Source organism: Zalophus californianus, chromosome 17, assembly GCF_009762305.2.
Source record: "Zalophus californianus isolate mZalCal1 chromosome 17, mZalCal1.pri.v2, whole genome shotgun sequence".
Classification (NCBI taxonomy): Eukaryota; Metazoa; Chordata; class Mammalia; order Carnivora; family Otariidae; genus Zalophus; species Zalophus californianus.
Genome location: NC_045611.1, coordinates 33,688,759 through 33,713,045, shown reverse-complemented (window position 1 = coordinate 33,713,045; position 24,287 = coordinate 33,688,759). Strand labels below are relative to the sequence as shown.

Genomic DNA, 24,287 nt, shown 5'->3' with positions numbered 1-24,287 from the left:
CCATCTTCTTAGGTGTCACCTCCTCCAGGAAGTTTTCCTGGACGCCCAGATTCGGCAACACGCCTATCCTTTGAGCTTCCGTATCTCACACTTGTGACATTACATAGAACTTTTCCTTTGGGGTTATTATCACCCCAATTGAATGAGACGAGAGGTTCCTCACTGAGCTCCTCCAAAGATCTCAATCATTTTTACTGAACTGAGGTTATTATTAGAGGAAACCCCACCTACAGAGGCCTTTCCCCCTCTTAAAAAAATAAAAAGAAGAAATCTATGAAAACAAGAACATTTCCACTATTTTAAAATCCAGAATTGACGAGTCCTTCATAAGCCAAAGTGCTTGATCAACAGCTTCCTCAAACCAATCAATGAGGTTCAAAGTCAGGGAAACTGACTCCTCTCATCCTTGGGGGCTGCTACGAGGATTTTGGAAAAATTAAAATTAAAAAACGTAAAAAGAATCGGATGATACGCTGTCTATACAGGCTTGTCATTCTGACAGAGCAGTTCCAGAACTTGAAATGTAATCTCTGAGGGGACAGGGAGACGGTTTCATCACATCCTACGGGCAGACAAATGTTTTAGGTCCAGCATTCCCTGAATCAAAAGCACCATGGAAGCACCTAACACAGCCCCGTTCAGCAACATGTGTTTGCGGTAGAGAGTACACAGGAACCCCTTCTTCTCGTCCTTTTCATGCGTTTTCCTCTTCAGTTATATCTGAGGGGTTCTGTATTTCCCTGGTGGGAGGCCGAGACACTGATTTCCACACCAGACCTCCCGTTCCCTCCCAAATGCTGCAGGCCAGGTCTTCAGCATGGGTCCTGGGCATGCAAGCTGCCGCAGAAAGAGTGGGGACCCGGTCTGCAAGGTGGCTTTCAGTGTGCCTCTAGGGCTGTGCTTCTTAAAGATTTAGAAGACAGAAGCCCCCCCCCCACATACACACACCCTCCATGTGGACCATGGCCCATCCTGCCACAGCGAGCGAGGGAAGGGCTATGTAGGCGACGACAGACAAGGACCACCAGCCCAGCATGTGACAGGGGGGCAGGATTTTAAAGGCCCGAGCAGGAGGTGGGAGAGGCTGATCTTCCAGGTGCCCTCAATTTCTTCACCCCTGACAGCAAAGCTTAGCCCTCAGAGGCACCCAGGGAATGGGGCTGATGTGACCAGGAAAACAACATCCCCAGAATGCCTGATGCCCCCCTGGGCCGAGTCTGACTCTGGCCTGGCTGGCTGCCTGCCAGAGTCCGCAGGCACTTTCCAAGGACATAGAGGGTGAACGTTCCTGTCGAGGTTCCCTGAGGACTGTCCCTTCCCAGCCCTGACCCTCCTCGGGGCTCTCCCCAGGGGCCTGTGAAGCCCTGGGTAAAGACACCAGGGCCCAGAGGCTGAGTCACTCCCTTAGGGCCGACCTGGGTCAGAGCAAGTCCGTTATTTCAAGGACAAGTTCTCAGACCCCTTATCCAGCCACGCCCGGCAGGAACCGAGAGGAGAAACGTCCACGGGCAGTTGAGAAATGGGCAGGCCCAGCTCTGGCAAATCGGCTTCTTTGGGGTCTGAGGCCTCAGGTGTCTACATGTTCAACACGCAGAGGAAGACACGCCCCCCCTGCTCCAGCCACTGGAAGGGGGCCCTGCCTCTGGGCCAGGCCACAGGAAGCCCAAGGCAGGCCTCGTGCAGAGACATTTCGGGGGCGAGGAGGGGGCCCTCCTTCCAGATGTGGAGGCAGTGGATGGTGGATAAGGGCAGCTGGGTGGGGCCACGTCATCCCTGCGGGAGGCCACCGAACAGGGCTGTGGACCGCTCCAAGTTTTTGATGTGCCTGCTGGGGAAGGGGGTGTTTAAAACCATTTCAAAAGCTGGGGGAAGCCCAGAGAAGGGGGCCTCATTCCCTGTGGGGAGGGGGGATTTCAAAGGCAACCCCGCTGCTGAAAAGGTCTCAAAAAACTCTTGCCTTTCTATCGGCTCCAAATCACTCCCTGGCCAGCAGCAGCCAGGAGAGGGTGCTGGGAAAATGTTCCCAAGGAGATGCGTCCCTGAGTCATCATAACTCCCAGGGTCTGGAGGCTGCAAAGCCACGAAGAGGCCCCCCTGCTATAAAAAGGCCAGTTTAGCAACCCCCAGGGGAGGGCTCCAGCAGTCCGGGTCCCTGGGGAGGCCAGCCTCAGACCCCCCCCCCCGCGCCCCACGTTTATGAGAAGGCCATCAAGCTGAACAGTACCACTTCTACCCGCCAAGTCCCCTTGGTGCTGCTAAGGGGGGCTTTTGCCCCCAACCAGCTGCAGGCATCCACTCTGGCCTCGGGCCATTTAGCAGGGGAAGCTGTCCACAGGGACACTGGGCCCCAACAGATTTACTGGGACTTCGGAGCCAGCCCCAGCTGGGGCTCTCGGGCGCACTACTCTTCCATTCCTATCCCCCACCGTTGCCCCCTGCCACCTTCCCCAAGCCACCAGGGCCAAGTAGGTACACCGCACAAACCAAATATCGGTTCTATCACCAACCTCTCTCTTCTCTCCTGGCCTCATCCCCCCACCTCTGGGCCAGGCCAGGCAGATCTCTGTTCCTTTCTATCTGCTTCCCCCTCAACACTGTGGCTGGATTCATCTCCCTCAACTACTCAGCTACATCCAGGCCATACTCTGCTCCCAAACCTTCAATGGCTCCCTAGCGCCTAAGCCCAGGTTTGCACATTCAGGTGCCCACGGGGACCAGGCTGGGGACACAAATGAGCAAAGCAGCCCCTAAAATACAATAGGGATGGGTGGGGACTGTGGTGCCTGGGAACACGTGATCCCAGCTGCCCCATATGAGAACTCAGGGCCCTGGCGGCCCCCTCTTCTGGTTTTTCAAGAGCAGCCAAAACAACATCAGCCAAGGGACCCCCAGATTTGGACCCTAGCCTGCAGGGTCGAGTCCAAACCCAAACCCCTTAACTTGGCATTCAAGGCCCTCTGTGGCCTGGCCCCAGTCTACCTCCCCACCCTAAATAAAGCCCACGATGCTCCCACATGAGAGGCCTCCATCCCAGCGAGGTCGGGCTCCTGTAGCCCCCCAAACTCCCTCCTCTGCTCCTGCCTCTGAGCCTGGCTCACCCCACAGTCCTCCCACAGACACTGCCCGCCGCCTCCTCCATCTAACAGTGCATCCTGCAAGGACCTGCTTCTGCTGAGCCCTCCGAGGCTGTTGTTCTCCGGTGACCGGCCTTACTTGTCAAAGCTACACCCTCTGCCAGCGATGGGCCCTGCCACAGAGAAAACTCCTCTTCTGCCTTCAACACCCAGACCTTTCTGACGGACCTCCTTGGATCTAGCAGTCCTCGTTCCGGGAGTATCAACCTCCCGGCACTCTGCGTACCTGGATGCGGATGCTGTCAGCTTCCCCTGTGGGCAGCACTGGGTCCTTCCCACCACAGACCCTGGGCAGGGAGCCACACACAGTGGAGAGAGCCCAGCCTAATTCAGACCCCGGTTCTGCTGCTTCATCTCTGGAAGAATTTGGATACATCACTGAAGCTCCTCGATGAGATGGAGGAGAGCACCCACCTAGGGTACCTGGCATGTGGTGGGGCTCAGCGTCCTCACCCAGTGACACCTCCCTTCCTGGCATGATGTGTGTGCCATGGTGTCTCCTACAGGGTGCCATAAGGTCCCTGAGGGCGGGGACCGGGTCCCCTTCTCCCTGGATCACCTGAGACCACCCCAGCACTCTGCATGCAAGAGGTGCTCAGTCAGCGTTCTTTGATAAATGGAGTTGATGAGGCCAGGGCAGGGCCGGCAGGTGGGAAGGGCAGGTTAGAGCAAGAGACTGCACCCTGCAACCAGAGGCATGGCTCACAAGGGGCCCCCAGCCCATGCTGCATGGGGACACGGCATGGTGACACTTTCTGCAATGCGTGAACGTCTCACTCAGAATCTCAGGCTCTGAGACCAGCAGCAACTTGCTGCCTGCTCCCCGTGTGTCCTGGGAACCAGACCAGCTCACGGCACTGCGGAGCAGGCTGGGGTGAGGGGCCCTGCCCAGCCCCCAGACGGGACTGCCTCCCTTGGGAGCCTGGCACCCTGCTCGCACCAAGTTCCAGATGCCCCTCCAGCCCCCCTTTCCCATTGCCCAGCCCATCTCTCTAGTTAGGAGCAACCCCCTCGCCTTCCACCTGAGGACACGTGGCTTCCGGGTTCTGCGCAGAAGGAAAGGTGGAAGGGGGGGTGTGTGGGGGAAGCACCTTTGAAATCACCGTGGTCCAATTAGCCAGGCTCTCGCCCTTCGTGCTTACAAACAGGCACACACATTAACACCTGCTACAAAAGCAAACATTTTTAGATATCTTCATCTTTACCTCCTTGACACTCCCATGAAAGCGCTCTCAGCAGCCGGTGACTGACAGGATAGTTTCCTCCTTCTACTTCAGCAGGGGGCTTTCAAACAGAAGAAATTAAAAAGCCACCAATCTCCCTGTCAGGCTGAACTCCCGGGGCCTTACCTGCCCCTCCTCAGCACCCTAGGTCCCCTCACCAACGGGTGAGCCCCACCCCGCACGTGGTCGGGGTCCACACCTTCAGGGGAACCACTTGGCGTCACCGGGACACCGGACACCCAAACCCACCGAGTGTGCCAAGGCTGCCGCTGGGGGGGACCAGGGCACCATCCTCACCCTGAGCACGATTTCACTGAAGAAGGACCTTAGCAATCGCTCCTTTTGCGGAAAACATGGATGGTGGCCCAGACGTGGAGCAATTGTCCTGCATTGCCGGTGGGACGGTAGTTTCACAAAACTGCCTTGGAAATCTGTCCGTCTGTATCTACTGAAGGTGACCTACTAGTATCCCATGACCCGCCAATTCCAGCCCTACCGATCTTCCCATTCAAACCACATGCACCTGCTCACCAAAATCCACATACGAGAAGGTCCACAGCAGCGTACGATCTGAAACAACTCCAACACGGAAATGACCAAGAAGCCCAGCAAGAGTCAGACAGACAAGATAAATGAAGTGTTCACACGACGGAATAGTACACACCCGTGAGAAGGGGTGACATGCAAACTACAGGCACGAACATGAATGACCCAAAGCTGCCAGATGCCAACGAGCAGAGACCATACAATTTCATTTATATCCAATGCAAAATGGGCCCAAAAAACCCTACGCCATTTGACATCAGGAGGGTGACAACATTTCGTTGCGGGTGGGGGAGGGCCCAGAAGGGTCAGGAGGGATGCGAAAATGCTCTGTTTCCTCGCTGGGCTATTGCTTACACAGGTGTGCCCGGTTCATGAGAGTGCACCGAGTTGCACGGTTAATGGACCTCTTCGAATGTATGCAATTAAGGGTTTTGTAAAACAGTTCTCTGTCGGCATGGCTGTTTTTAAGACTATAACGGAAAGATGTTAGAGGAAGTGAAGGGTCAGGATGCTCAACCCACACCTGAAGCCTCACTGCTCAGACTGCAGGGGTCTTGGAGATGGAGATCAACCTTCTACTGGAGACCCGAGGCACCAGGATTCCAGAAGCTCCCAAAGCGCTCACCGCCAAGTCCTCCGCCCCCCAGGGCCAAGCCCCCACGCTCACCGGAAATCCAGCCGCACTCCCTCTTACACTGAGGGCATCCCCAGCCGCCAGGGAGACCACACCCATCCACGCAAGGCACACGCCTTCCCTCCGTACCTCAGGCCAAGAGAGAACACTATGGCGCTTTGCAAGTCCCCCTCTGGAAAGGCTGATTTTTCCAAAGTCCAAAACTACTTGAAGAGGAATAGGAAAAGCACTGAAATAACTTTGTAAGCACTCTGTTTTGACAATGTGCCTGAGGAATTCACCACATTTAGCGGGGAAATGTGAGCAGTTAAGTCTATTCAATGTCATGACATACGAAATTGAGGCATAATTGCCCCTGAGTGCTTGACAACTGGAAAGCACTTCGTTTCAGAAATGGAGGGAAATTTATGCTGGGAAATGGAAGAGACTGTCAAAAGTTTGATTGTAATGTGAGTGGAGCTGCGACAAGAAGGCTGGATGGAGAAAGTGCTCAGCTCTTACATTTTACTCCCATTTGAAATGTCTCTGAAACAGCAGTTGTGACTCCATCTTTCGCCCTAAAAGCTGTGAAATGATGATCGGAACCACAAACTTCAGACCCCAGTGAGTGGCCCCAGCATGGGTGGGAGGAAACGCTCTCTTACCAATCATGTGGTTGGCAACATGGATTTGGATCTCTCTCTCGTTCTCAAAGGTCATCTGGCACTTGATGCACTGGTATGTCTTTTTCTGTTTGGAAGCCAAAAAAGAAAGGAATTAGATAGTCAGGAGGTAGAAAAGAGCATAAAGCAAAAGTGCCTGGAAGTCCTGGCTCAAGACTTTCCAGAATGGCTCTGATCCCCTCCCAGGTCTCGCTGAGCCATTCAAGTCCCACCTGCCTCTGAATCCAGCTCTCCAGCCTAGGGATGGGGACTGGGCTAGATTCTAAGGGAGCTGTCCTCTGTTAGATGTGGGGAAATTGCCATGATGGGAATCACCATCCCAAGGTGAGAGCACAGAGTATGACCATGGAAAGGAAGTTTGAAGGAGGCTGCCCTGCTTGGAGCATGCTCAGATCCATCTATGCATCCCCTAGCTACCCATCCATCCATTTCTCCATCATCCATCCATCTACCTACCCACTGTCTACCCACCTATCCAACTCCACACACACCCCCATCCGTCTACCCATCAATCCACCTACCTACCTTATCATCCATCTAGTTATACACACCTACCCATCTACCCGTTCATTCATCCACCCTCCATCTACCCATCCATCTGCCTGTTCATCTGTCCGTCTTCCCCTACATCCATCTACTTACCCTCTCTCTCTAACCATCCACCCACCCACCCACCTAGCCAACCATACATCCATCTTTCCACCCATCCAACTACTCTATCTCTTTACCCGCCCTAAGGACCATGTGGCCGAGCAGGGGACACTGCTCCTGCCAATCCTAGTGCTTAGAAGTAACTGAGGAATTCCTCATTTGCCCTAGGCTCACAAGGCCGCAGTGATCCTACAGCTGGCTTCCGCACACAGGAAGCTGAGATCAGCTGCCCTGAGGGGGTGGGAGCAGGAAAATGGAGATCATCGGAAGCTTCAGAGCTTCTTGAAGACCCATTCGAAAGAGTGGAGCTCATTCTCAACAGCTAAGCCTGGCTGGGTGGTTGTGAAAGCAGGCCCCTGTGGACAGGGGCAGTATTGCCTGTGTGGGGGAAGGTTGGTGGCTGTGGGTTTTTATGAAGGGGACAGGGTGGTACTGGAATCCAAAATATCCAAGCTTTTTGAAGACCACTTCAACTCCGGGACGATGGGGCCTCCCTCCACCCCTGGAAAAGGGAGCAGGACTTTGGATTTCTTGGCTAGACACTCAGGCCCAACCCTCAACGATGCGGCCAGGACGAACCACCAGGGGGCTCAGTGCCTCAGCTCCCATAGTGGCTCCAAGCACATCTGCAGCTTCCCTCGAGAGTCCCACCTCCAGGCCTTTGCCCACGCTGTGTCCTCCACTCGGAGTATACCCTTTCCATCCTTGAAGACTCCATTCAAATATCACCTCTGCTGAGAAGCCTCCTCTTCCCACCCAGGGATGAGTTCAGGGGCTCCCCAGGCCCCCAAGCTTATGCTTAAGCATCTAGTTCATCAGCACATGGATTTTTGTGTCTAATTGACTTGTTTGCTCCCCCCACTGCACCACGAGCACCCAGAGGCCCAGGATGTGTTTCGTCCACCTGTGAGGTCCCACGGCCAGCAGAGACTCCCTGCTTGGGAAGCATCTGTTGAACAAATGAGCAAAGTTGCAAATACTATGTTGCAAAGCACTCTGCTAGGACGGAAGGAACAAAGAGAACCAAAGATGACTTCTATACGCTGGATCCTCAGCACCGGGCACGGGGCCTGGCCCAGAACGAGCGCCTCATAATGACTTAACTTTTATTACAGCGGTTGTTGATGCTGAGCAAATGCTGGTGGAACACACGAGTGAAGAAACAACAGTCTTTGTTGGTGCTGGGAGCTTCGGTTCCAGAGGCAATGTCTCTGCTCAGGGTCCAGAACCCGCTCCGATAAGACCGGGGCTCTTCCCCCAATGTTGCAAAAGACCCAGGGGTTCAGAAGAGTGGCCGAGAAGCAGGCATTTAGCCTGGAAATGCCCTGGGAAGAATGGCATGAGGCTGGAGGGCCAAACAGGGCTGGGGATTCTGGCCACACAAGAGACAGAGGAGACGTTCAGGTCAGAGGAGACAGTGGGGACTGAGGTCTTCTGGAGGCACACAGGCCCAAAGCCCCCATCTCAGCTCAACTCCACCTCCGTGCTCATGGAGAGCAATGATCTTGGGTCTCTCCATTGTCAAAATCATGCATTCCTTCCCACATGTGTACCCCACCCCTTTGATGCGGGAAGGAAGGAAGGGAGGGGTGAGGGAGAATGAAACACACCCCAGGAATCTCCACACCAAGGAAGCCCAGAGAAGGCCTGCTGCACAAGGAAGGCCATGTACCCCCTCCACAGTTCTGCTTGGGTAGAAGTCCGTGGAGGCCATACCATAGCCATGGCTGGTCCAGCCCAGTGCGGAGGACGGGCCACGATCAAGGTGATTTTGGTTGTTCCTCCTAGGGGCAGGTGAATGAAGGGGGTCTCTATGCTTGGTAAAAAAAAAAATCACCAGGGGCCGAGCAGAATGAGAAGCTATCCCCAGGGCTCCTCCAGCGTGCGGCCAGCCCCTCGGCAGCAGGAAGAAGACTGCTGATAACTGGGCCCTTCCTGATGGGGAAAAAGACTCCAGGGGATTCCCAAGGGAAGGGACGTTGCTGACCACAAGAGCCTGGATGTACACACACAGACACACACACACACACACACACCCTGCATGCACAGGTATGTACATGCCCACGAGGACACACACAGACATGCAAACAGACGTATGTACGCTCCCTCGCCCCAACTCGCTGTCAACACATAAGACCCCCGCCCCCACCACCACACACAGCAACCTGCTCCCTGTAACACAGACACACAGGTACAACACCCACAGAGCAGTGGGGACGTCCTCACGACCACAAGCTCACACACGTCGACATATCCAAACTCACCCTGAGACACAAAGGCTTTCGACTCTGTCACTGGACCGCCGATAGCTACATCCGTCATGCCCGGTGTGCCCACAGCCACACAAGCACACGCACAGACCCCTTCCAGACACACCCTCGCGGTCCCAGCAGACTCCCGAGTGTCCACGTGTGCACTCGCACACAGGCATCCACGCTCTGCCACACGCGCAGCCTCACCAGCACCAACAGTCACTAAGCACGTGTGTTACTCCCAGAGGCCCCCATACAGAGACGGCCCTTCCGGCCTTGCATGCAAGGCACCTGGCCAGGGCCATCTGGTCCTCCACGTTGGTGGAACATGAGTTCAGGGACAAGCAGATGACGACTCTCTCACTCTGTCTCCTTCCTGCTGCAATGCTGGCCAGACCCCGTCCTCACTCCAATACTTCCTCTTGGTCTGTCTTCCCCTTCTCTATCCCCCAGAGCCCCTCCTCCTCCTCTGGAGCTTCAGGCCCCACCAGGAGACATAATTAGAGAAAGAGAGAACTTGGCATTCAAAGCGCCTCCTCTGTCATAAGCCCCTTCCCCAGAGCCCAGCCCGGGAGAACCAAAGCTGAGCCCTGGGGCCTGCGGCCGGGGCTGCCTCTCCCTGTGTGGCCCCCAGCAACCTCCGAGAAGAGCGCAGGGCAGAGGGAGAACACACTTGAGACCAGTAGAGACAGGAGACAAGAAGAGTGGGAGCGACAGGAAAGACAGCCCATAGCTGCTGAATTTCCACGGTCGCGATGGCAGCTCACGTTTACTGAGCACCTACTATGTGCAGGCTCTGTTCATTCTGAAGACTCACAAACATTCGGTAAGCCCCACTTTAAGGGTGGAGAAAGTGGAGTTTGGAGAGGCTAAACCACTTGGCCAGAGCCCCACACTGCTGAGCAAGGGGACAGGGATTTGATGCCAGGCAGGCTGCGTCCTGGGCCACTCTCTGAGCAGCTTTTCTCGGCTCTGTGTCCCAGAACACCCCGGACGGTCCTGGGCTAGGGCACAGAGAGCTGGTGCGGCCTGGCCAAGCCCTCTGACCTGTGTGAGAGCACCTAGGCTGCCCCACCTGGCACTGGGAGGGCCTGGGGAATCGACGGAGGGCTGGAGTCTGCCCACACTGGCCTAGAGTTGGGGTGATGTTGTTACTACCCATAAACAGAGCGGGGAGAGGGGGCGGGGCTGGAGCCTCCATGCTTCCCCGCTCCAGCCGACAGCAGCCTCGGCCCCACGGGAACCCAGTCCTCTGAGAGCCGGTTGCTATGGATACACTTCTGAGGGTCCCAGCCTGCCAGCCCCCAAGCCCTCGCTCGGCCCCCAGAGTCTGCTCTTGTATGCATGAGTCCTAGGGGAGCGAGGGGTGGGCGAACAGGCAGCTGGGCCCCTGCCCCCAGGCGTGCCCAGGCAGGGGGCAAGGCCCCAGAGGCTGGGCCTCCACTGGGGAGGTTCCACGCTTTGTCTAGCTCCTTTCTGCAAATGGCCCATCTGCCCAGGCCTCTAGATGTGATTGTCTGCTCACCTCCTCTCTCGCAAAGCCTGGGACAGGGAGAGGAAGGCCTGTTGGGCTCCCAGAAAACAAGCCCCCTCGGGTGTGAATCCCTGAGCTGGCAGGTACAGCTGTGCATCCCCGGGTAGATGGTTACCCCTTTCCGAGCCTGGGGACCATCTCTGCCAAAACAGAGGTCACGGCAAAGCTCCCAGGTTGTTGCCATGGAAATGATAAAGAGCCATTGCCCACACAGTAGGGGCTTCATGAAGCGGTCCTTGATGCGGAATCCAGGGCAGAGACTGGGGAGGGATAGGCCCCAATAGCTCAAGGCTTTGGAGGCACCAGAAGCAGCCCCGTGGCTAGCAGGAGCCCCCACACTACGGTGGGCAGTGTGGGAAGGCAGGGATGGGGCTGGGGTGCACCTGGGAGGAGGGTGTGCCGGGCCCCAGCCCTGCCACACTGTCCCACAGTCTGAACGAGGGGGGTAACTATCCCAGACCCCACTCCAGCCTGCCACCAGGATGGGCTCCAGAGCCAGGCAGAATGTGGGTCAAGAGCTCGCTCTGCTGTGGCCCACACTCCCTGGGTTCAAATCCCTTCTCTGCCTCTTGACAGCTGGGGGCTATTAACGGCCAGCGGTTCTGTGCCTCCGTTTCTTCATCCGTAAAGGTAGTGTCACGGCGTAGATAGAAAGTGCTCGGCACATCCTTATCCCTCGGTAAGTGTGAGCTGTGATCATAAATGGGAGAGATAGCAAGTGATGTTCCCTGTGCACCCAGCACTTCCTTTACTCACTCAAAGCTCAGGGCCAAATGCTGAGGTCAGCACAGTCACAATATTTAACCACGGGTGAGGCACGAACACCGACCAATCACAGCACATGCTCATTAAAAACCCAGAAGGACTCCCCCCTCCCTGGTGCCTGCCCGGTGATGTCAGCCCTGGACACAGACCCTGTCACTATCTGTTGCTACCATTATCACCCTTACTCTCTGGCTTTATAGGCGAGGACAGAGGCCCGGAGAAATCAAACCCCTGGTGGGTCCTGGAGGAGGGAAGATTTTCCTTTTAACCCCGCCCACCAGTGGAGGCTGAGCAGAGCTGAGAGGTGGTGACCGGGGCCGGGGCACAGTACCTGCGGTGGGCGTCCTAGGGGACCCCTGCCCAGAGGCAGTCTCCGTACATCCTCCTTCCGCTCTCTCCAGCCCGCCTTCTCTCTCATTCTCACCTCCAAGTCCCAGGCCCCAGTTCTGATCCCACATCTGCTCCCACAGCGGAACACCCAGGGCTACATCCCCGTCTTCCAGCAGGCCCCTGCGGCGGGTGGCCCTCCTCCAAATTCTGCCTTACTGCCTGGGGCACCAGCAGTGGCCCTCGAGGGAAAGATACTCCCGAGATCCACTTGACACCTCCTCAGTCTGGAAACAGACGACAGAGTCATTGGGAATCCCCGGGCCTGTACTGCCTGACACCCAAGAGCCACGCAGGCTCCAGGCCCACCACCACCTTGGCCACTGGCCCCACAGCCCATGTGGACCCTCCAGCAGCCCTAACTGGCCCTGCCTCCCTGAAACCTACTAGCTCTGGGCCTGTGCTCTCCCCCTTGTCTGGGAGCCCCCAAGGTAGAGTCCATTTCTGATTCTCCTCAACTGCCAGGCACCCCCAAACATAACGGGTGCTCGGGACAAATCTGAGGATGGATGAAAGGATCCAGCAGCCACGAAGGAGAACAGTCATGGGAACCATTCCTAGGGTCTTCCATGCACCAGCAACTGCCCTAACTATAAGGTGTGCCGTAGACCATAACAGTATCAGCTGGTGACTACAGCTAGTGTGATCGGCCCAAACTAAGTGCAGGTCCTGAGCCCTTTACAAATGATCTCTATGGATTATCAAAAGAATCCTGAATCTGAAGCCCAGAGAGCAAAGGGACTCACCCAAGGAGACTCAGCAAACAAGCGAGTAAGTCCACCCCAGATCTGTAAGAAAGGCGATAATCATTTATAATCGTGTGTCAGCCAGGGCACTAGGCCCTTTACTTATCTTACACTACGGGTCCCTAAAAGCAATCCTATGACGTCCGGATGACTGTCACCCCCCCCTTTTGTGGATGAGCACTCGACAAATGCGGCCCAGAGAGATAGATAACGTACGCCAACGTCACACAGCGGGAAGGGAACGGACAGCCCTGGGGATCACATTGGAGTCTACAACAGAGTGGATGCACCTGACCGCCACATGAGAGCGCGGCCTCTCCGGGCTACTAGAGGCAACACCACGAGGAGACACAGAGCTCAGCAGAGCCCCGAGGAGAAGCAACAGGCTCTTACCCGGGGCACTGGCGACGTCTGGGCGCCTTTCCGGGGCCCACTGGTCTCCGGCGTGAGGTCACGGTGGTCCACCTGCACGTGGCTCTCCAGGTCCTCGGCACTCTCGAATTTGACGCTGCACTCGGGACAGCGGAGGCCGGTGCAGGGCCGGTCGGCGGGCTCGGGCGGGGCCAGGCCACCCACCTGTCCGTTGGCGCTGCGGGCCATGCACCCAGCACAGAGGCCGTAGGGGAGCCCGTTGACGTCGAGCTTCACCAGGTCCTGCTTGCTGCGGAACTCCTTGAGGCACAGGGCACACTTGTAGAGCTTCTGCAGCCCCTGGCCGTTGGGGGAGGATGCGGCCGAGCTGCCCGCCAGCTTCTGCATGTGGAAGGTGCCATGGATCTTGAGCTCGAGCGTGGAGGTGACCGTCTGCATGCACACCACGCAGCGGAAGCCCGTGAGCGAGTTGCGCAGGTCGGGGTGCATCTGACAGTGCTCGATGAACTCCTCCTCGCTCTGCAGGGGCATCTTGCAGATACGGCAGGTGCCGGTGTCCAGGCTCTTGCTGTGGGTCACCTTGTGCTCGGTGAGCGTCAGCAGGGAGGGGAAGCGCTCGCCACAGATGGGGCACATGTAGTGCTTGGCGGGGCCCCGGTGCGTCTGCAGGTGCTCCCGGAGCCCGTTCTCCGAGAAGAAAGTCCGCGAGCACACGTTGCACTTGTGGCTGCCCTTGATGAACTCGGCCTTCTTGCGCGAGCCGTCGTCCTCCCCCGGCCGGATGTTGTGGTCCCGCAGCCGGTGGTTTTGCAGCAGCACCTCCATGGTGTAGGCCGCCCCGCAGATGTCGCAGCCGTACATGGGCTCCGACGCGTCCACGTCATCCTCGCTGGCCTCGTGGCTGTTGGGCGCCTCGGGGTTCTTGAGCAGCATGCCCTGCAGGTCGGCGGGCTCCGCCTTCTTGGCGGCGGCGGGGGGCACTCCGTTGGCCGTGCCGTTCTCAGGGGCGGCGTCGAACACGCAGTGCTTCTCCCGCAGGTGCTTCTCCAGCAGGATGATGGCGTGGAAGGCCTTGCTACAGAACTTGCAGTTGTACTTCTTGCTGTGCGTGGTGATGTGGCACTGCAGCTCCACCTCGGTGCTGAAGGTCTCCCCGCAGAAGATGCACTTGTGCGCCTTGGCCGGGTTGCCCAGGTGGCTGTGTTTGACATGCACCTGCAGGTCGGCCTCCTTGCGGAAGTCCCAGTTGCAGGCCGTGCAGCGGTACATCTTCTTCTCGTTGCTGTGCTTCACGGCCAGGTGCACCTGGATGGACACCTTGGAGTCGAAGACCTCCTGACACAGGGTGCAGTGGTACAGCACGAAGGTGTGCATGTCCAGCAGGTGCTTCTGCAGGTCGTCCACCGAGGAGAACTGCTTGTCGCAGCTCTCACACACGTAGTGGGTCGACGTGGTCATGTAGTGCACCGTCAGGTGCTGCAGGAGGGACTCCTGGGAGTCGAAGTCCTCTTTGCACTGGGGGCACGCCTGCTTCCGCAGCAACAGCTCCAGGTGCAGCTTCAGGTGGGTCTGGAAGCTCTCGAAGTTGGAGAACTTGAGGTCGCACTGATTACAGGGATACTCGCCATTGGAGATGGAGTTGGCGCTGGCCGAGAGCCGCTGCCGCTTGGGGGAGGCCACCTCCACGTCGGACGAGACCGGGCTCTGCTCCGCCTTGGACTTCTTGCTGTGGGCGAGCGGAATGTTCTTGTGGTTCTCCTTGATGTGCTTGGTGAGCTTCAGGATGGAGCCGAAGATGGGCGAGTTGGTGCAGTAGGGGCAGGAGTAGACCTCCATGAAGGATTGAGTGGGCTGCACAACCGGGGACTCCAGCTTGGCGCTGCCCACGCCGCAGTGGGCCTGCTGGATGTGCTCGGTGAGGGAAGCGTCGGTCAGGAAACCCATGGAGCACTGGTTGCAGAAGAAGGCGTTACTGCCGTCGGGCGGGCCGACGTCGGGGCCGCAGTGGGAGGCGCGGATGTGCTCCTGCAGGCTGTTGATGTCGGCAAACACGTCGGGACAGTAGTTGCAGTGGAAGGCCGAGAGGTTGCCGAACTGCATCACCGGGTAGGCGTGGCTCTTGTGCAGCTTGCGGACGTGCTCGTTGAGGTTGTACAGCGTGGGCACGGAGTCCAGGCAGATCTGACACGTGTGGCTCTGCTGGGGCTTGTCGGCGTGGATGGTCTTCAGGTGGATCTCCAGCACGGCCAGGCTGTTAAAGTCCCGCTTGGAGCAATAGGGGCAGCTGTAGACCACCTTGGACCAGCCCTGGCCCTCGTCCCGCATCTTCTTCTGGCCCCGCAGCGGCTTCAAGGTGGAGTCCGGGGTGGAGCCGCGCTCCACGGACGCGCTGGAGTCCGGCGTGGCGCTGCTCATGGAGGCCACGCTGCCCAGCACGGGGTCAGGGCTGGCGCTGTGGTTGCTGGAGTCGGGCTGCCGGTGGCTGTCCAGGTGGCAGTAGACGCCCTCCACCGAGGAGAACTGCTCGGGGCACATGGGGCACTTGTGTTTCTGGTTGGCGTGGGCTTGGTGGATGTGGGTGAGCAGCGCGTTCTCGTCCACGAAGACCTCGGGGCAGTGGATGCACTGCAGGTCGGCCTTCTCGGAGAGCTGGGGGTGGCGGGTGAGCACGTGCTTCTCCAGCTCCTCTGTCTGGCTGAAGGTGTCCTCGCAGTAGTCACACATGAAGTCGTCCTTCTTGGCCTCCTTCTCTGACTTGGCTAGGTGCTCCTTGTTCTTCTTGTGCGCCTGCATGTGGCTCTGCAGCGAGCTGGTGGAGGAGAAGCCGCGCTTGCAGACGGTGCACTTGAAGGGCTTGCTGGAGCTGTGGGTCTTCAGGTGGATCTTGAGGTGGTCGCTGCGGGAGAAGGCGGCCTCGCACTCGTGACAGTGGTACTTCTTGTCGCCCGTGTGCAGCTTGATGTGCCGGTCACGACTCCTCTTGTGCTTGAAGAGGCGGCTGCAGTAGGTGCACTTGAACGGCAGCTTGTCGCTGTGGATCTGCTCGTGCCTCTTCAAGTAGCTCAGGCGGATGAAGGACTTGTCGCAGAACTGGCAAGGGTACGGCAGGCCCGTGCCCCCTTCTTCCTCGCCCAAGCCGAGGTCACACCCATCTCCGATCATCTGCGTGGGTGACGCAACATCCTTGCTGGAGGGAGACGAGGCGACCCAGGAGAGTTGCGGGTCGTCGTCACCATCTGCGGGGGGAAGGCGGAGAGGAGATTAGAGGCAATTCCCAGGGCCGCCCAGAAACAAGGACAGAGCCGGCTTCTCGACAGCTCGCGGGCTGGGGCCCTGCAGCTGGCCGACTGCTGCAGGGGGAGTCGGGGGAGGGAGTCCTGGGGGCGGGGGGCGCAGCGGAAGCGAGTGGACATGAAGGCCCTCGGTGTGGAGAGGGGTGGCAGGATATGGAGGAGACACGGAGACAAGTCTTCCTCCTTGGCGACACCCGCATGGGCCTCGCTGGACACCGTAACCCCCACAGGAGGTGAGCTCTCGAGCACTTCCCTGATGGTGTCGGGGGTGCAGCCGGAGAGCGAAAAAGTACCCGGAAATGACCTCACCGACCGGCAGTCCCAGAGGCCAAAAGGAGGCAGGTCCTCACCTGAAGGAGTCCTGGGGATTGACTCCCCCTTCCAGCCCCTAGTCCTGGTGGGAGGTTCCAATTTCCTTAGGGGCATAGGCAAAACCGTGCAAGAAAAGAAAATGCACCCCCCCCAAAAAAAGAAAATGCACCTTAGTGAATTCGTCTGCACCACATTTGGGGACGGAGCTGGGTGTGCTGCTACAGGGAGCAGACAGACCCGGGAGGCCGAAGTCCCAGGCACATGGCATCAGACCCAGCAGCACAAACAGGAGTAAGCAAAGGCTACTTGAGAAGGATCTGCAGGGTTCCCAGCCCAAACCATCCTAAGAGGGGGTGCTTGCTCTGTCCCCCCTCCACCCCTGGATTTGCCCCAAGTCCACTCAGGACCCTGGGGGATGGCCTGATCCGGGGCTACTAGGGGATGAGCCCGGGGCCCAAATGGCCCCAGAGCTCAGAGCCCCGTGGGCCCTGAAACCCACCTTGGCAGGCAGGGGAGGCTGTCCTTGCCCAGATGAGCACCTGGCCCACCCTCCAGCCTCAGGGGAAATCTAAACAAACCAGGGGCTGGCCGTTTCTGGCAAAACAAAGGCACCCAGGACCCAGCGAGCAGAGCCGGTGGGGTTCCCCCATTCCTCGGTGGGGGTCGGGCCGAGCCAGCCTGCACACGGAGTGAGTTCCGCGGCTCAAGTTTCACGTCAGGTGGATTTAAAACTTAATAATGAATGAAACGGACCGCAGGCTGCCACGGGCAGGGGAGAGACAAACAAAAGCTCAGATTCAGCCGCACTGACCTTGCTCTTGTAACCCCGAGGAAATAAACCACTGCCCCGGCCAGCACAGCTTAGTCTCCAGAAAAAGCCTCACAGACCTAACCCAGAAAGTCTGGGCCACAGGCAGCCCAGACACGCATACACATCCATTCACACACCCAATTCCCACTATGGCTCACACACACGCTCGCACCTGATGGCACTCACCACAGCCACGGGCATGGCCCCAGCCCCGAGGGTCCCATACCCCGAGGCTCTCACAGTTGCCTCTGCTGTCCAGGCAGGGTCTTGAGAGGTCCCTTCAGCGCTGGCTCTGAGCCTTTTCCTGGACCCCACCCAAGACCCCAACGTGCCCCCCCTGGTCCCTGGCCTTGCCCCTGACCCCGGCCGGCAGCACCGGCGAAGCTCTGCCTGGGAGGATGAGGCTCTCTGCAAAGCTCCCAGCCCTGCGTCCTGCACCTCCCGGAGGCCTCTCCACCTCTGGAGCCTCGCCGCCCAGCCTGGCACAGGGCGCCTCCCAGAACATCCTCCCGGGGCAAGGGCACCTGCTCCCCTGGGGCCTCCCATGACACGGCCCTTCGGACGGCAAGGGAAGGATCCAGCCACTGCCAGCTCCTCAGATTAGATGCGGTGGGAGATGCCCCAGCCCCCGCCTGGTTAATTCCCAGCTCCTGCCAGCTGGGTTCCGTGGGGTGCAGACAGAGGGGCCCAAGGGAGGAGATGGCTGGAGCTGGGGCAGCTGGGGGACCTGCTGGGCCCCCGCCCCCCAGCCAGGCTCAGATGACTTTTGATTATTTTGATGCCTTAGCTCAGACTCACACAAGCTGCCAGGGAGCCCTTCCTGTGCGCCTGGTGCTCGGCTGAGCCCTTTTCTCACAATCACCAATGAGGCGGGAGCAGGGCCCCTCCTACTGTACGGATGAGGAGACTAAGGCACAGTCACAGCAACTTTCCCCAGGAAATGACAGCACCGGGACATGGGTCTGGACGTGCCTCCTGCAGGTCTCTTGCATGAGATTACCCCTGCATCAGGGAGAAAGGCGGGGGGACCCCCGCGTCCAGCCTCCAGTGCAGTCACAGGCTGCCTCTCATTTAACGCCCCCTGACAGCATGACCGCAACCAGCCTGCGTTCAGGGAGGGGCCCCCAGAGACCAGAGACGTGCAGGGACTCGCAGGGCTGATGAGCAGAGGACACAGGCTTGAACCCAGGTCAGTTCAACGGTGAGTGAGACAAGGAACACGCCTTGCCCAAAAGACCTAGGCTGGACATGTCTTTCTGCCAGCATTCATTTGCTCCCAAGCCCTTCAGCCCCCGGGGATGAGAGCAGAGCCCTGCACTCAAAGCCCCCCCGCTCCTCAGCTTATCCATCAGTCCAGAGTTAGTCCTCTCAACCTCTCCGACTCAGTTTCCACATGTGAGAAAAGGGAATCATGTGAGAAACAGATGAGAAAAATGAATGTGAAAAAGCACTATTACTCCCCTTCTATTAAATTAAACTAGGCTGTGGTAAGCACTGCAACAGCTCTGTAAATCCACCACGTTGCTACCTGCTCACTTAAAACAAGTTAAGTTTGCGGTATACAAATTATACTTCAAGAAAGCCATTCAACAAAAGCACTATTTGGCCAATAATCATAATTAGCACTAATTAGTACCACCAGTGCTGATGATATGAGCAACTACACTTATTGGGCACGCCACCCCGGTTAATTTCCTCCCATCCCCACAACCATCGGTGACACCCCACTTTTGAGATGAAGAAGCTGAGGCTCAGGGAGGCAAGTAACTTGCCCTCAGTCTCATGGCCAGAGCGCCACGTCTCCCAGCAGTGTGGGCTTCTGCTCACCCTGGTCCCGCCAGACTTTGAGAAGGAGAATCAACCTGCCCTGCACCACAGTCCCCAAGGCCCATGGCTGGGCAGCCTGGTTGGCTTTATTTTCCTGCAAGCAAGTTTCAAAACTAAAGCAAAGCACATTATTCTGGGAGCCACCAACAGAGCCACTGCCGAGATTATAGTCATCTGAAGGGAAATGACCATAAGGCCCCTTACACTGAAAGGGCCCAATCGGGGGAAATGAGCATGTTGACACAGAAAGTCCCAAATTCAGGCTGCACTGTTTAAAGCCTTTTGTTCTAAACACGTTTGACCTTGGCTGCTGCCGGCCCACCCCTCCCAAGTACAGTTTGCTTTGGGGGCACTGAGCTTAGTGCTCTAGGAGCAGGCTGGAGAGATGTGCTGGGGCCAAAGCTCCCAGGACATCGGTGCAGGGATGTTGGCAAAGGACGAGGGCCCCTGGCCTTACAGTGGTACCGTTCCTCTCACACGTGCACACACACCACACGCGCACGCACGGCCGGGACCACACACACCCTCTGGCAGGGGTGCAGAAAGGGAAAGGGTGCGAAAATGGGGCACAAGCAATCTCAGGAGCCCCTGCGACATGAATGTTTCAGAACTCACAGAGAAGGCAGGTCCAGGAAAAGTCCCATTCAGCCAGCTACCTTGTTCCTTCCAAGTAAATGCTTGTACAGCTTTTACTATTGCGGGCATTCTTCTAAGAGCTTTGCATGTGTTACCACGTTCAGGTCTCTCAACAGCCCAGTGAGATGGGTACTATTATTATCTCCATTTACGGGTCAGAAAAGCGAGGCACAGAGAGGTTGAGTAACTTGCCAGATGCCACACAGCTGGGAGGCAGCACAGCCAGGATTCAACCCCAGTCAGCCTGGTTCTGAGTCGGTGCCTTCGCCCTCAACTTCCCACTGCTTCTTTCCTTTGGGAGGGGGAGCCGTCACCGGAGAAGATCAGGTGCCAAAAGCAGTGACTAATGCAGGCCCTCGGCTTCCCCTCCCCCTAGAATGACTACAAAGTAATATGACAAAATGAGTAGAGAAATCACTTTCAAAACGGAGATTAAAGTCATTTAAAAATGACTAATCCTGCAAAAAGGCCTGGTAGGAAATGGGTTATATGAGGCTTTTGCTGTCTGCTGCAGGAAGGGAACCAAAACAAGCATAAAAGAGGGGAGAAATTTCGATAAAAATTCAATTAAGTAGCAAAAAGAACATTAACTGGGCTTCAGAACGCATCTGCGGCAGAAAGCGCAGGGTGGACTGCAAGCTCACGTGGCAGCCCTGGGCACCCCGCACCGGCCCTGCACCGGCCCGCACCACCTCTGTCTGCGCAGAGTGGCTGCTGCCCAGAATGGCTGGGAGTCTCACCCCCTGGTTCCTCCTATCACAGAGAATCAGGGCCGCAGCAGCCGAGGAAGTGCCTGGACAGAGGTGGGACGGCAGGTGGCCCCCAGGCCACAGGAGCGAGCAGAAGGGGGTAACTTCCGGCAGTGCGGACACCGGCTGAGGAGGAAGGGAGCCCTCACGACCAAAGCTCCGCAAGAGGAATAAATGGTTCTGAAAAGCGCCCTGGGAGGTGCCCTGCAGCCGACGGGAAAGGGAAAAGCATGGACACCCAGTGGTTCCAGGTTTCTAGGACATGCCTTGGCTGGGCAGCGCTGTCCAAGTGAAAGAACCTGACCAGATCTTCCAGACCATGAAAGAAGGCTGAGGAACAGCAAGCAAGGTGCCTCGGGGAGAACGTGTTGAGGGCAGAGGGAGGAGAGCAGAACAGAGAGTCCATCAGGAAATTCTGGCCCTCGGCTGCCTCTGCTATAATATGGGAAGTTGGAATTTTGGTCTTCAAGGTCCCTTCAGGATGAATATAAAGGTCATTTTGTGCAAGATTCCAAGCATCCAGACTGTCTCCATTAGAACCACAGAAAGGCCTGACGATTCTTCATGAGGCTCCAAAAGTTCTCCTCACCACTACCCCATTTCCTTGGAAAAATGAAAATTGCCAAGGAGACAAGGTCCCCACAGGACCAAGCTCTATGGTCCTCCAAGTAGAGCCTCCCCTGTGCCTCCATCAGGAGCAACAGGAATCAGAATCGCAGTGACCCTTCCGCAGCTCAGAGAAATGGGAACACAGACTCAGGGACCATTTATGCCAATCCTGTATGATACAGAAGGTCCAGAGGGAGAAGGGGACTTCCAGGATGATAAATTGGTAGTGCTTGCCTAGAGTACTGTATTCGGAAGGACTGTAAAGCCATATCTGGGCTCAGAAGACATGAGTGCTGAAATTGATTGGTGATGTCTGCCATGAGCACAGGTCTGTACACGTGGAATGTTCCAAGGGCACTGAACAAATCGGAGGAAGGAGTCTCCTGACTGCCAATGCTAAAGAAGAGGGCTTTAGCCAGCAGCTTTCCTCCTCCAAGAAAGGAGCTGCCTATCCTCTCTGAAAAGGAGATCTTGAGGCAGGGTCCCGAAAATCCTGTTGTTCAAGGACAGATAAGAGGACTCAGAAGAGTGAACATGCTTCAGGACACACCACAGACTGCACTCCCCTTGGGGCAGCCAGAACCTAAACAGGTGTCTTTCCAGACTGAAATGATACAAGTTCAGCCGAGGAGGGCATCTGGCCATATTCCTGATCTCTTCTTGGGAAACTTCAAACCTACCCATCTGTGTCTCTGTACCACCTAGAAGCCTGGGGCAGCAGAGGGAACAAGGGGGCACTGGGCAAGCTTGGAGGCCCTCTCCTGGGGCTGCTTCCAGCTCACGGTGACGTCAGCTTCCCTGGGAGGCTGGAGGCTCCCCTCCCAGCAAACCCCTCCCAGCAAGTGGGGGCCTGGATCCCAGGACACAAAGGCCCAGCAGGAGACAGGGGCCAGGAGCCCAGAGCCCCCAGGCTGAATAGGGGGCATCCTCAGCATCTCAGTGCCTACCAGGGGCTCAGCCCCCAGAGACAGAGTCTAGTCTCCAGCCAGGCCTAAAGGGAACCGAGTTCACAGACAGCAGGGGGGCAGAGTGCCTGCCCTGTTCCTTGCACTCCGACCAGGCGCCAAAGCTGGCCAACCGTCCCAGAATATTCCTCAACTCAATGGCATCCACACATGTAGAATCAATACCAATGCAAGGGGGAGGGGAGGGAAATGAGGGGAACTTAACAGACCATCACTCATCTTATTTCGTAGATGGGGAAACTGAGACCACACAGCAAGAAGCAGACAGATGCAGAACTAAACTCGTAAAAACCACAGCACTTACTGTTTAAGGAACATTTTCCGTAAGCCAAGTTCTTTGCTAGCATGCTCTCATGTTCTCATTTGATTCTTACACACATTAGGAGGTAGGTACTATTACCATCCCCTTCTTTTTTTTCTTTTCTTTTATTTTTTTTTAAAGATTTTATTTATTTTTTGACAAAAAGAGACACAGCGAGAGAGGGAACACAAGCAGGGGGAGTGGGAGAGGGAGAAGCAGGCCTCCCGTGGAGCAGGGAGCCCGATGTGGGGCTCGATCCCAGGACCCTGGGATTATGACCCGAGCCAAAGGCAGCCGCTTAACCCACTGAGCCACCCAGGCGCCCCTTCTATTTTTTTTTTTTAAGATTTGTTTATTTATTTATTTGAGAGAGAGAGCACAAGTGGGGAGCCCGATGTGGGGCTCAATCCCAGGACCCCGAGATCATGACCTGAGCCGAAAGCAGACACTTAACTGACAGAGCCACCCAGGTGCCCCTACATTCCCCTTCTTTATAACTGCAGACTGAGGCTCCAGGAAAGAAAGCAACCCCTTGGGCACACATTGCTAGTGAATGACAGATGTCCCCCAGCCCCCATTCACTCACTAACCACCAGACTATACTGCCTCTCCTGCCCTGAAAGCTGGTCCAGGCCCAACCTGCTGCAGAAGCTGCTCCCTCGTTCTTGAGGCCCACCATGGACCAGCACAGAGCCAGAACCTATGGCTCAAGGAGAGCCAGGAAGAGGTCCCACACTCTACAATCCCACCTGCCAAAAAGGCAAATTCATGTCCTGAAGTGGATTAGCAGGCCGGACTGGCTCCGAGGCCAAGCACCAATGAAGGTAGCTGGCCTCTTTCCTCACTTGATGGCGGACAAAGCATGCTAGCAGAACTGGGCAGAACTGACCTGGGAGGCTGTGAGAAGAAGAGTCATGACTACCCCCCTCCCAAGAATGTCCGTGCCCTAATCCCCAAAACCTATAAATATGTTACATTACATGGCAAAGGGGAATTAAGGTTACAGTTGGAATTAAGGTTGCTAATGAGCTGAGCTTAAGATAAAGCGATGATCCCAGATTATCTGGGTAGGCCAAATGTAATCACAAAAGTCCCTAAAATGTGGAAGAAAGAGGCAAAACAGGACGATGCCACAAGTAATGGGGGCAGCTTCTAAAAACTACAAAGGCATGGAAACAGGCCCTCCCCTACAGCTTCCAGAAAGGAATGTAGTCCCACCGACGCCACAGTTTTAGCCCCGTGAGATCCGCATTAGTCTTCTGACCTACAGAACCATAAGAAATTAATTTTCGTTGTTTTCAAGCTACTAAGTCTGTGGTCATTTGTTACAGCAGCCATTGGAAACGAATACAGATTTTGGTTCCAGGAGAGAGGCGCTGCTATAATTAATACCTAAAAGTGCAGAAGTGGCTTTGGAATCGGGCAGTGAGCAAGCCGCTAGAATTCTCAGGACTATGGTAGGAAGAGCCTACATTGCCCTAAAAAGATTATTCATGAGGGGCCACCTGGGTGGCTCAGTTGGTTAAGCATCTGACTCTTGATTTTGGCTCAGGAGATCGAGCCCCGTGTCGGGCTCTGCGCTGGGTGTGGAGCCTGCTTGGGATTTTCTCTCTCTCTCTCTTTCATCCCTGCCCCTCCCCCCCCCCAAAAAAGACTGTTCATAGAAATAGGGATGTTAATGACTCTGTTAGTGAGGATGCAGAAAGAAGAAAGGTGTACAAAGGAAAACCTAAATCGTCATAGAAAATACCTGAATTATCATGACCAGACTGTCAAGAGAAACTTAGACACTAAGGGCCCTGATGGTGAGGGCTTAGAAGAAAATGAGGAACATGATCCTGGAAACTGGAGGAAACAGATCCTTATTATAGAGTGGCA

The 24,287-nt window shown here is 56.5% G+C and overlaps 1 protein-coding gene across 5 annotated transcripts in view; it reads right to left on the bottom strand.

Annotated features, from left to right (window-relative positions):
- The window catches only part of ZNF423 (zinc finger protein 423), a 326,576-nt gene that overhangs the window by 121,656 nt on the left and 180,633 nt on the right, over window positions 1-24,287 (bottom strand). For all 5 annotated transcript variants that reach the window (XM_027620148.2, XM_027620149.2, XM_027620151.2 and 2 more), the window contains 2 exons: window positions 12,928-16,142; window positions 6,182-6,266 (listed from right to left, as the gene is read on the bottom strand). In XM_027620148.2, coding sequence (XP_027475949.2) covers window positions 6,182-6,266; window positions 12,928-16,142 — 3,300 coding nt within the window. The remainder of the gene's footprint in view (window positions 1-6,181; window positions 6,267-12,927; window positions 16,143-24,287) is intronic.